Genomic DNA, 13,363 nt, shown 5'->3' on the forward strand with positions numbered 1-13,363 from the left:
AGCACATTCGCGAGCAGAGAGGATAAGCTTTCGTAAAAACTTTGGTTTATCCGGAAACATTGAACATTGTAATTGTTATTAACGAACGAATTGTTTAATGGTATCATTTTTTGGCGAGACTTCTACCATTTCATACATTCTGTAAAAAATCTTTCCGATTACAAATAATCCGTCGGGTTTGACGAGGGATTTCCCATTCATATTCATTTCGAATGACCTACATTAGATATCTGCTATCGGTAGTAAAATATTAAACACGGTGAAATTTAGAGTGATTCGTAAAAAATGAATATCTTAATTTCAAGAGAATTATCTCAACTTTTCGGATTATTTAAGATGATCAAAATTTTTAATCACACTATTCCATTTCATCAGATTCGACCATTCACTTTTAACATTTTTGGGTAAAGTGAGATGACGCCGACACATGGTTGTAAGAGAACAGAAAAGGACCCATGTATTTGTATGAGTCCTTATATGATAGGGAGGGGAGGGAATGAATTGTGTGCCAAAGTATATTTTTATCGACGAGTACTAATCATATTATGGATTCTGCGTTGAAAAGGCAAAACAACCAAATGAACACGCTTATAATAGTAATATTAATTGCTCCCTTTAGGGTTACAACGACTCCGGTTTTCCTCTCCCTTTACAAACCTTTTACATATTTTCTTAACATATTCTTATCCTATTCTTACACCCTACTTTATCCTTACTTATTTTCTGCCAGCCTGCGCCGTGTGCCATTGCCTTGCCGTTCCCTTACTTTCCCTCTTATCCTTTCCTTATTCTTTATCCTTATCTTTACTTAACCTTATCCCATTTTACCTTATTTTATTCCCTATTTGTCTTTACCCTACTCGACTTCCGTTTCCCATTCATCTCTCGCCCTTTCATCCTCTCGTACACCCCTGATCCTTTCCAGTTTTCTCATCCAGACTTTTCCCGTCCCCTCCGCCCCTAACATCTCCCTCACCACCTCCTGCCAGCTTTCCCCCCTTCTATCCCAGCCCACACACCTTTCCCATACGTGCTCCCATGTTTCCTCCTCCCCCCCGCACACCCAACACCTTCTCTTTTCCTCTTCTTCCCAGTATCTTGCCTGCTTTATCTCGCTTTCCTTTCCTGAAGCCAGTTTAATTATGCGGTATCATCTCCTTCTCCACTATCTATCTAACCTTTCCGCTAGTGCCATTGCATACACCTTATACAATGTTGGCATCAACGTCACCTCCCTATACTCTTCTATCCTTTTCCCCTCCCGCTTCTTTACTATTGGCGCTATCAATCCCTCTTTCCAATCCTCCGGCAATCCCTCCCCCACCCAAACTCTATTACATGTTTTCCATACCCACTGCTCCATCTCTTCCCCCCCCATACCTTCATACCTCGCTAACTATTCCATCGCCCCCTGGTGCCTTTCCGTCCCTCAGCTTTCCTATCACCTTTCTAATCTCTTCCCTCTGCAGCTCCCCTTCTCCGTCTCCCTTCCTATTTACTGCCCCCCCCCCCCCCCCCGCCTTCTCTTACCTTGTTCTCCACTCCACCTAATAATCCCATGAAATACTCCCTCCACTCCTGCTCGCCTATTTCCTCATTCACCCTCTTCCACTTCTTTTTTTCCCTGTTAACTATCTTCCATACCTTGCCTTCTGTCCTTGCTTCCGCTGCTTCTTTTCTGAATCACACATTTTCTTTCTTTTTCCTCTCCTCGCATAGCCTATCATATTCCCTTCGTTCCTTTCTATACGCTTTCCCTTCCCCCTCCCCCTCTCTCCATTTCCTTAGACTCTGCCTAACTTCCGCTTTCTTTCTCCTACATTCCTCATCCCATCAACCCTTTTACACTTTACTCCCCCTTCCTCCTACCTGTAAAGCTCTTCTAAACTCCCCTATTCTTTTCTCTATCTCTTTGCCTACATCTGCTTCTCCTATCCCCTCCCATTTGACCTCCATTCTAAACCTCATCCTACCCTCCTCTGTACAGTTCCCTTTACTAGTTTCCCCTATCCTTTTTTCCTTTCTTGTCCTAGACACTACCCCCCTCATCCACACCATTACCGAGTGATGGTCCGAGTCAATCCTATCCCCAATCTCTATCCTTTTGATCCTATCCCTTACCTAGCTGTCTCCTATAGCGTAATCTGTCACCGTCACCCCCGCCCATCCTACATACGTAAATTCCCCCTCCTCATCACCCTCTATGTTTTTTCATTCATTATTGCCCATCCTGTCTCTTCCAAAAATTGCACCAGCTGCTTACTTTCTGAGTTTATTTTCCTGTCCTTTGATTTCCTACTCCTACTCTCCTCCTCTCCTCCTCCCCAGCATCCTTCCCCTCTTGCCCTGTCCTGGCATTAAAATCGCCCTCCACTAGCACTTTTGTTCCTTCATCTGCCTCTTCTGCTTGCTCTTTCAATTCTCTTACCTTCTCTTTCAAATCCCCATTTACGTATATCCCTATTACTAGCCATCTTTCTCCCCCTACACTTATTTTCTTTATTACCATCCCCTTTTTTACCTCTACCCTCCCTCCCCCCGCCGCTTACTATCACCTTCATTACCCCTGACAGCATTCCGCCTATTGCTCTTCTCTTCCTATTTCCTTTCACCGCATACTGCACTTCCCATTCATACCCTGCCGGCAACTTATTCCTAATCCTTTCCCACCCCTTCTTCTCTCTACATGTCTCCATTAAAAATATTATATCCCACTCCCTAAGACCCCTCCAAAAATCTTTGTCCTTTCTCGCAAGCCCCGCCACATTCCAGAATACTACTTTCCAACCCTCCCTTTTCGTCTCACCTACTCCCCTCTCTCTCCTCTTTCTCTTCCGCCCCCCCTGCCTCTGCCCTTCTCCACTGCCCATTCCCCCGACTGCCTTTCCCTACGTCCCCCGGCTTGTGCCTCTATACCTCCCTTTTGCCTTTCGTCGCTTGTTGTCCTATCCTTATCACCTTCCCCTACTTCTCGCTTCCCCTTCCTTTGCCCCTCCTTTTTCTCTCTCCCTGCACCGTCCCTAAGCACCTGTCCTATCTCATCCCACTTCCAAATTTTCCCCTCTATCCAAATCTTTGCATACCCTATTCTTACTCTGTTTCCCCTTCTCTCCTCAATAACTGCTATCTCCCTCAAATTTCACTTCATTTTCCTCTCTGCCCAGATGAGATCGTCCTCTGTTGTCTCCTCCCTACCTTTGAGTAGACTCTTTCTTCCCATTACCTGGCTCTTTTGCTCCCTGTTCCCTAGCCTTGTTATCCATATCCCCTTTTCTCCCCCCTTTTTCGAGCCTACCTCCCACATATCCTTTACCTCGACCTCTACCCCTATCGCCTCCATAATCTTTTTCAACCCTTCCTTTTCCCTTCCCTTCTCTATTCTTGCTCCTCTCAATACTATATTTCCCCTTCTTTCTTACCTTTCTTTCCTCTCTATGGCCCACTCCATCTCTTTCAACCTATCTATTGCTGCCTGCGCCACTTCCGCATTTCCCTGTCCCTGCTTCTGCCCCCCCCCCCTCCCCCGCCTTCTACCCGCTTCTTTTTTAATTCTTCCAACCTTTCCTTCACCCTTTCCATCTTTCCCCCTCTCCTCTCTTCTACCTCTTCTAATTTTTCACCTAGGTCCCTTGTTGTTTCCTTCATCTCCCCCCTCTCTACTTCCCACTGTTCTTCCCTTCTAGTCATTTCCCCTTTAATCTTTTCCATTTCTTCCCTGATCCCCCTTCCCTGCCCATTGACCTCCTCTAGCCCTGCCATTAACTCCTCCGTAATCAGCCTTAGCATATCCCGTATACTCCCTCCCTCTTCCTTCCCTTCCTCTTCTGCCTTGCCCTCCGGCGACCGGTGAACTTTCCTGCTTTTCCCAAATGCTCTTTCTCTTTCCTGTATCTCATCTGCATCCTCCTTCCCTTTTTCCCCTACCTTCTCCCGCTTTCTCTTCCATCAATCTATTACCGTCATCGCCGATCCCAAGCTATGTCTCCTTTCCCTCCCTATCGTTGCTACTACACCCGTCCGCCGTTCCTTTTTCTCCTCCTCTATTCTCTTCACCCCTTCTTTCTGGCAACCTGCGTTGCTCATATTCTTTTGTTCCGCCACCGCTCCCTACCTTATCTGCCTGCCGCCTATCTGTCTCTGCTCTATCCCCCTGCTCCCTAGATGTCCTCGCCTATTCTTCTATATCATCTTTCCCCCCTGCCGTCCGCCGCTCTCTGCAACTAACCTCCAAAAACTCTTACCCTTTTCTCACCTGTCCGTCCCTTCTGCTCCTGCCTCCCTATTCCCTTCACCCGTCAGCCCGTCCTGGTCCTCCCCGCTCCTTCTCTGCCCTATTCCCTTTCCTCCTCACCTTTTCTATCCTGCTAATTCTTGCCTTTTCACTCACACTCCTTCTTACACCTGCCACTCACATCCAAACCGGAAATGGAAGTCCTGGAAGCTTTGAATATTTGTTTATTTTATTTATCAACAATTACATTCTGTTTTCAGTCTATACATAACAATGGAAATAGATCATCGTATTTCAAATTGAGTAAATAACCTTACACATATTTTCATTAGTCACGCAATAATAATAATAATTAAAAATCCTATCCCAAAATTGACTTATCCCAATTTCTTAACCGTGCCACAAATCGGGTTGTACTCGACGATACGATCGTGCAAGATCGTGCAATAGACTGCGGTGTTTGCAGGAAATTCCGCGCTCGCGTCAAATTCCAATCGAATATCCACCGGTCCGGTTTTCAACGGTTCATTTTGTTTCGAGCAATCGATAACGTTGAGGGGAGCTTGGTTTATAAATCCACGCTTCGATAACAAAGGTTCGGCCTCTTTGTTGTAGTAGACGGTTTGAAATTGAACATACATGTTGTGGAGAATGGCCTACTGATTATTGGATTTATCGAGATTCATATTTCCGTAGGGATAACACTGCGAGTTGAGGAAGAGTTTTACATCTCTGATTCGACAATGATCAAATTCACTAACATTTTTCTGGGGATTGTTTCTTCGTGCAGTTTGAAATCCCAGAACGACATATCTTGGCTCCTCCAACTGCGTCGATGTCTTGACCGCCCACACATGTCGCGTCGTTGGCGGGAGCATCGGATGAACGTACGATTCCCAGAAACAAAAACTCATGGATATGGCCGGATCCTTGGCAATGTAGTTGAGTAGCTGGATTTTCGGTTTATCGGCGAGTTTGATGTAGGGTAGCAACCATTCGATTTAATTAAGGGTAATTTCAAAGTTTTCCGTGGGCGAGGTCTGAATCACTGCATTCAAATCGGTGTTGGAATGTGTGAAAATCAACTCGTGTTTGCTATTGACGATGACTCCAGAATAACCTTCGCGGAGCCCAGCATATAATTCACCGGTAGAACAACGTCGAAATGTCCAGAACCATCAGTTACTTTGGTATCACCGCTCAAGCAACCGGTATTCTCCAGACTACATTGCTGACCGGGTCTTGGGGATAAGTAACCCTTCATAACGCTGGTGATACCAACATTTTTATTCCGATCAATCTCCACACCGTTCAACTCGTAGCGAACTTCCTCAAACAAATGACAAACGGCCATATTGATCAATTTCGTAGTCGTCACCGCATTTACACCATCGTCCTTTGTAAATTTTCCGTGAATGTGGAGAAAGCTTTTACTGGGCAGTAGAAACAAGCCTTAATGTTGAACAACAATATGGATTTCATCGTTATTCTAGTAGGTGGATGATGCAAACGGCTGATGAGCATGAACCTCAGAGTGCGTAATTTATTCGTCGAATACCACAGGCTTCTGTATTCTTATTATTTCTTCCATGGTCACACACGCAGGATGCAGCGAACACGAATTCTTATTTTCCAAAATTTCTATGTAATCGAAGACCTAGGCTCCGGAGAAACCGAACGTTCAGAGGTGTCAAACTCGTAGGCGGTGTCAACGTTGTCAGAGGTGTCGGGCGACTGATGATTTTTGACCATCTGACTTTTATAACTTTTGCCCAACTTTCTCGTCTCAAACACGATTCCCATTATTTGAGTGATTTCACGTGTAAACGTACAGTAATCGTTTCGCCGCGAAAATTAATCATCTCGTCGTCTTGATCGACTATTCTCAGCTGTAAATGATGTATCGACTGTACAGCGATTGGCAGGTAAATGACGTTGGTAGGCACTTCGACAATCTTATATCCCGATGGAACGGTTGGGAAAAATTCGTGAATCGTGTGAGCTCGACGCCCGTTTATGTACGCCCCTGTGGTTATGCTACACTCAACGCCTAAAGTATTAACCTTCAGTGTGGCTACTAGAGATTCAGATTTATGAGTAACGTCTCGTGCTAGCTCAACCGCCTTCAATCCTAATAATCGACCGATTGAATCTTTGGGTTTAAAGTCTATCACATGATTGCACGTGACTTCACTGTTCAGCTCGTTGTCGTTAACTTTCAGACTGAGGGTGATGTCGGAGGGAAGCTCCTTACGCAGAAAATTTTCAATATCCTCAATTTCATAGCTTCCGGTGGGTATCGTGATGCTCTCTCTGCTGTTGTCCGCTCGTTTCCGGTAAAATTTATAACACGTCTCATGAATATTGGGTATTTAATTGAATGTCAGGAACTCGACGAGTCCGAGAACATAGTTTTTCTTCGGTGATAACTCGATCGGGGGGAAATATTAAGCCTCAAGCACAGAGGATGCGCTTGACATTGTTAACGTCAACGATTCCGACATAACTAATGCTTGCTCATGTGACACTTGTCTTTTTATATCTGTTTGCTGAGAAATTTGAGGCAAAAGTGGCCGCAAATTACAGTATCATATTCCTGATACCTTTAATGATTGTATTCAATGCTACCAACACCGAGATACCTCATTAAGTCCTTAGGCGGTTTCAAATCACCGAAACTATCGAAATATAGAACATGGTCACCATATTTCTTTTACGCAACCCAATGTGTCCCTGGACCGTTTTTATCGTCAAGATTGATGATTGCAGATTCTCGCATTTTTGGTCCTGATTTCGGCTGATCATTCCGCATGAAAACGCCCGGAAATTGCGATATTTTCATATTTTTAGCATATTTGCGTAAATCAATGTCAGTGAGAGCTCGGAGTAGTAGCTTTATTAGTTTTTTGCCGGACGTATGTACAGGCCCATTCCGCTGCGGTAGGGTTGCAGGTATAATCCCTTGCCTAACGAAACCGCCTCCATTGTTGTATTGTGCCATTTAGTCTCATTCAACCGATGTTTGTTGACACTAGCTTCGTTGACAGCTTTAGCTATACCCGCAGCACCACCCGCTAAAGCAGCCGCATGGGCACCCACCAACGCTGACTCGACGGCTTTATAACCCGGTTGCATGGCGATCTTTGCGGCTGTGATGATGGATTTAAGATTCACTGTTCTCTTCCGCTGTTTACTTTGCCCGCCTGTTCTAGATTTTTTTCTTCTTTCTGCCTACACATCTACACGTTGATCAAGGCAAAGACTTTTACAACAGCGGATTCAAAGCCCCCGTGAAGCAGGACAATGTCAACATGTATTCGACATTTAGCAACTTAACGGCGTCGATATGCGAATGTTTTATTCGAAGATTGAAAAATAAAATGTGGAAGCGGCTTACTCTCCAAGGATCGTACAAGTGGATTATTATTTTGGATAATTGAATGAAGTCCTACAACAACACCAAGCATCGCACGATTCAGATGAAACCGGTGGATGTTATCACTGAGAATGAAAGACAGCTTCATCGTAGCGTATACAAGCCTCGGCAAATCAAACGAAGTGATCGAGCGCGGAAATTAATTGTGGGTGATCGAGTTCGAATCAGCAAGTACAAGAATGTATTCGAAAAAGGTTATACACCCAATTGGACGACTGAAATATTCACCGTGAGTGAGGTGAAAAATACCAATCCACCCACCTACAAACTTACCGATTATCAAGATCATTCCATCGAAGGAGGCTTCTACGAGGAAGAGATCAGCAAAGTAAAATATCCCGACGGCTACCTTGTGGAGAAAGTATTACGCAAACGAGGGAATCTGTTCTACGTGAAGTGGTTGGGTTTTGATAGATCGCACAATAATTGGATAAATAAAACAGACATGTAACATGATTTGTATGTATCTCCGGAATTACAATAAAAGATTCAAATATAGAAATATTTCCACATTTATCCCTTTGGTACACACATGTACCATACGCGTTACAATAAAAACCACAATAATAGTAATAATAATGACAACTACAACAACAACTGCAACAACGACGACGACAACGACAACGACAACGACGACAACGACGACAACGACCACAACGACGACAAGGACGACAACGACGACAACGGCGGCAACAACAACAACCTATAATAATGAAAAGAACAATAATCATAGTAATAATAATATACAATTTTTCCGTACGATTAATGCACATTTTATTTATTGGCAAACTTTATTTCATTTTCAGACAACTCTTTTTCGTTTTCTAAAAACTTTTTCTCATTTTCCGAAAACTTCTTTTCATTTTCTGAAAACTTTTTTTACATGCTAATCAAATGGAAAAAAAATGTTTTCAGAAAACTTTTTTCGTTTTCTGAAAAGTTTTTTTCCATTTTCTGAAAACTATTTCACTTTCTGAAAACTTTTCTCTTGGTGAACGAATAAATATGAATAATTGCTCGATATATTAATAATAAATGAATGAATAATTGTTAAGTATATGAATTCACATTTTTAAACTTCAAATCCATTCAATATCGTATTGATGGTGAAACGTTTCTGCCTGATGGTGGATCGTCCGAGTTATTAAACATCAAATATTTACATCAATTTTACGTCTACAGTTCTATGCTATAGCTATTGGGAGGCGGCGACGAACCCCCAAGGTACGATGTCGGTCTGTCCAGGTATCAATTGCCGCTTGTCATCTTGCCAACTCAGAGCTAATTTTTTTGTACGGTCGTGCATGCTTCACGTTTTTTACTGTGTATTAAATACTGGGGGAGGGTAAACTCTTAGTAAGCCATCAGACAGCGCTTATACTTATCAAACGTAATGCTATCTATCAATAAATTTTTTACACCCTTGGCACACTTACTCACTTTTGCGCTATTGTCATATTTTTCCCCATCCTCACCCATCGTAGTAAATGTGTACAGCTTTGCTCGCAGTCCCACAAACTCTGTTATAATTTAACCGTTATCTTCATCCTTCGTTAGCCCTAGTCGTTTCTTGTTTTTACGAGAAATACCATACACATTTTCGGGCGGATAGTCAGAGGTATCAAACATTGCATTCACATCACGTTTGATAATATCGTAGATGTTCGATACGTTGAATTGATGAATAAGGCTGTGTGTGGATATACAACAATTTGAACTCGCTGTTCAAAAAGTTGGTTTTAATATAATTATAGTGGAAATCATGAAGAATGATTTCTAACAGATTTAGAATTGATGCGCCGACGTAAATGGGTTTAGCGGAGTGAACTTTGACAGGATTCATTTGAATGATAACCATATCAGCGCCGAATACGGTGCAGCTGTGAAAGTTTGCTCTGGTAATAAGCGTTCTCGCACCACCTCTTCTCTCCCATTTTGCGACCAATTTAACATCTTTATGATTTCGCACATTCTCCATAGTCTTGCCGATCACAGCGTTATTCATGAGTTTGTAAAAGTTTTTCTCAAATTCGTTCCTAGACCGCTTGCGCATGTCTGTATTGAGCGTGATGTAAGGCTTGGGCCACGGAGATTGTGCAAACTTCAACACTCTGTGCACTTTCGTTACTTGCAACCCTAAACTCAAGCACAAACATCTGTCATATAAAAACAGTTGACCACCATGAACAGACAATTGTTTGCTTAACAATCGCGAAAGATCTTTAATTCAAGCAAAGTGGAATCTTGATGTTATCTCGTGAGCCATATCATTTTCTGGATTACTCTCTACCATCAGAAGATGAATCCAGTCAATGTTCGCGGTACTCGAATGATCACTCAAATAAATTGGCATGCTTTTATTAGATTTTGTATGATGCGAAAAAGTTTGAGATTCTATCCCATATACATTGATTCGCAAATTATTCAATCTCTTAAGCTTTTTTACACCATGTAGAGTAGCAGGGAATTTGATAACTGTACAGTCCAACTCTGAAATATAGCGGCGATAATGGCTAATCCTGTAGATCTGGGTGTTGACCGGGTGGCGGGCTGCAATCATGGACCATAGAAGACATCTTTCATCTTTGTTTCTCACATTAATCACAGCCTTCTCTAGCCGAATATCCTCAGGTAGCTCAACGAATGTTGAAGGCCCTGCAGCGAGAGGGTGGTACCGGTTGATGTTTACGGCAGTATTGAGGATCTCGATCATGCTCCACCCAGAATCACGTTATTCAAAATCTTCAACCTTCACAAGTAGATCGCTCCTTGCATGTGTAAACCAACCATCTATATCGCTCGAGGGAAGGATCGCGGGGTCGGATGTGTTGAAGCTTTTAACTTCTTCCGCAATCCCGTCGTGCTTTGTGTTTTCAAATCTGCACAATAAGGTCAGGTTAACCTTCAGATTTTCCTCCTTGCGCAGTACCAGCCTCAATCGCTGAACGATGATCCGCTGCGCGTCATCCAAAAAGGCTTCCAAATTCTTATGCCGGAGATTTGTGACAATGCCCGTTCGGATCCGGCTGGCAAAAGCACTATCGACGTCGTGCCACTGTACGCCCGCAGGACTGCCGATATTAGCACCCATCACCACAGCGTGCTGCTGCTGCTGCTGCTGCTGTCGTTGCCGCAGCTGTTGCTGAATATTTGGTATCCTGGATTGTACGAGTGTGATTACATGCTGAATTCGCAGTTTCGCACCTATGCTCGTTCTTGGTCGCTTGGAAACATCACGCAGCAATTGGAGATTTTCCGTTCAAACGTCAAAGCAGTGCCTCAATATATCGGCATTCTCCTGCTCAGGATGCAGCCCGCTGAACCAATTGTGCGCATTCTCCATCATTTTGACGAGATTTGAGTATGTTTCAGCGGCCATGACTTTCATGTTGATATAAGCAGAACTTTGAAGAATTTTTGACTTGCACGTATCGTGTAAGACTGATGAGTCTACATCGGATGCGTTGAGCTTATATGTATGTCTATAGATCGCAAGAATTTGGGTGTGATGGTGAGGGTCCAAGCTTTGTACTACCCCCTTCCCCCAGCCATCAAAGAATCAAAAAATTTCATAGCGAACAAGTCCGAGCCTGCACACCTCAAACCATATCAGTGTGCGGTATGCGATAAGAAAAAAATCAGCCAGCAAAAAAAAAAAAAAAAAGACAAAGCTGGTAGCGAATCTTGAAAAAATCTTACGTAGCTAATACTGTTCCCACGATACATCTTTGCTTTCACGTCACGTGGTGTACACCCCACGACTGATTGGCTGGTTGGTTTTTGCTCAGTAGAGGGTGAGCGTGTCTCCTTTTTTATCAAATTCAGATAGCGGTTTAAAACTTCTCTCGCATTTGAAAAATCCCTCGTGCAAAAACAGGCGCTTGACAAAGTGAGAGGTGAAAAAAAGGTGCTCATTGGAAAACCCGGAAACTTCAACGAGTTTCTACTTTTGTGAGTATTTTATAGAATGTATATGATAATGAAGATTATATTGAACAATAAAATTTACAATTATTCATCGTGTATTTTATAGCAAATAAAATTTATAATATTTTTACATTTTCCTATCAGATGAATTTATATGAAAAGAACAAATAAAACTTATAAAGATATATGCATAGTTGTATCAAAAAAATTTTTTCTTCATTTCATTTGGTTGTGTAAATAATTTCATTTTTAATTCTATGTATGAACTAGGATATATATTACAATAAATTCTATTTCCTAGATAGGTAAATAATTTTATTAGATATTCCATTTTAATTGTATGTGTAAACTATAATATAATTGTAATGAATTCTACAGGTATTTTTGTGCATATTGCGAGCATTTTTTAGGCGGACGGTTGCATTCCAGACAGTCCTTCACTAGAGGATTTGGCCGATTCACTATATCGCCATCGGGTGCTGGTGTATGATGTAGGAGGCATCTGCGGCAACTAGCGATCTTAGCATCCATTTTCATATTCTCAGACAGTTTATCCAACACATCATTGATGGTACTTGATGCGAACGTGTAGATGAATTCTTTTGGTAAAAAAGCTATATCCTCGGACATCATTGCCCTTAAACCATCCAATTCTTTGTACAGACGGAAGGATTTCTCGAGGGAGCTGGTACACTCCTTCAAATACCAACTCCTTAGTCGCTGCGCATTTTCAAAGGCGCAGTTGTACGCCGGGATGTATTCAGGGTTGTGATCATACAAAATTGATCCTTTCTCAACATGCTTCCAAATGTTATTCGATAGGAAGTATCCACGGTTCAAGTTACGCCAGGGTGCCGCTTCCATATACCTCAATTTTTCCAGTACAGGGGGTGTAATGTGCAAATCTTCTATATGAATAACCCTCGTTGTACCATCGATAACCTCCGTCAGCCATGCTTTCTTCTCCTCCCCTTTGACATATACGTAACACGCATCTCCCACCATTTTCTCACAATCTTCGGTACATCCTCGTGAGATTTGTTGCCCGCATTTCATGTTATTCCGTGGTGATTGTGTGTCAATCAGGACATTGGTAGCTCCATGTTCAAGTGGTAAGCTTGCCAAGTCATAGGGTGGCTTGAAAATGATATAATTCAGACCCGAGCCGTTTACATTCATGACTGCAACTTCCTTGGGTACAAACATCATGTTAGGGCCTATAAAGCATTGCACATCTAGGATCATCGCCATGTTGAGGAGTGGGAATGTTGCACTCATTTTACCGTCAGATAGCAGGTAGAAGACTGACTATTCTATCTCCAGCACACCTACTTTTATCGTCTTGCGGATGAATTTTGTAGAAGTAGAGGGGATCGCGCAGTTTATTTACGGCTCATAACTGCATGAAAATTCAAACTTGTTGAATTGCCCACCAAGGTATTTCATTTGCAGATAATTTTCCCCAGCCATGTTACACATTTCAGTCAGCTGAGTAGAATCTTCTTGTAGAACCCTTACGATTCTCGGTGATAAGAAGACGTTGTATTCTCCATAGATCGTCGCCGGAACACGTACTCCGAATTTTGTTTCGACCAGTCGTAACCCGGTGACGTCATACATCCCCCCCCCCCGAATTACAAGTTCTGATATCTTCTTGGTTGGCAGATTCTTCAGGCGGCTGACGTGGTTAACTGTTGTCAGATCCATTGCGTTTCGATCAGTTTTCTGTTTTTTCTTTTTCACAAGTAAGAGCAGTTCACGACGCGAAG

The 13,363-nt window shown here is 42.7% G+C and overlaps 1 protein-coding gene across 1 annotated transcript; it reads right to left on the reverse strand.

The window, feature by feature from the left end:
* Positions 1-3,462: 3,462 nt before the first annotated feature.
* Positions 3,463-3,786, reverse strand: LOC124310213 (eukaryotic translation initiation factor 3 subunit A-like). Its single transcript, XM_046774022.1, has one exon. The coding sequence runs from the start codon at positions 3,784-3,786 to the stop codon at positions 3,463-3,465; it is 324 nt and encodes a 107-aa protein (XP_046629978.1).
* Between the last annotated feature and the right edge of the window lie 9,577 nt (positions 3,787-13,363).

Source organism: Neodiprion virginianus, chromosome 1 (genome assembly GCF_021901495.1).
Source record: "Neodiprion virginianus isolate iyNeoVirg1 chromosome 1, iyNeoVirg1.1, whole genome shotgun sequence".
NCBI classification, from domain to species: Eukaryota; Metazoa; Arthropoda; class Insecta; order Hymenoptera; family Diprionidae; genus Neodiprion; species Neodiprion virginianus.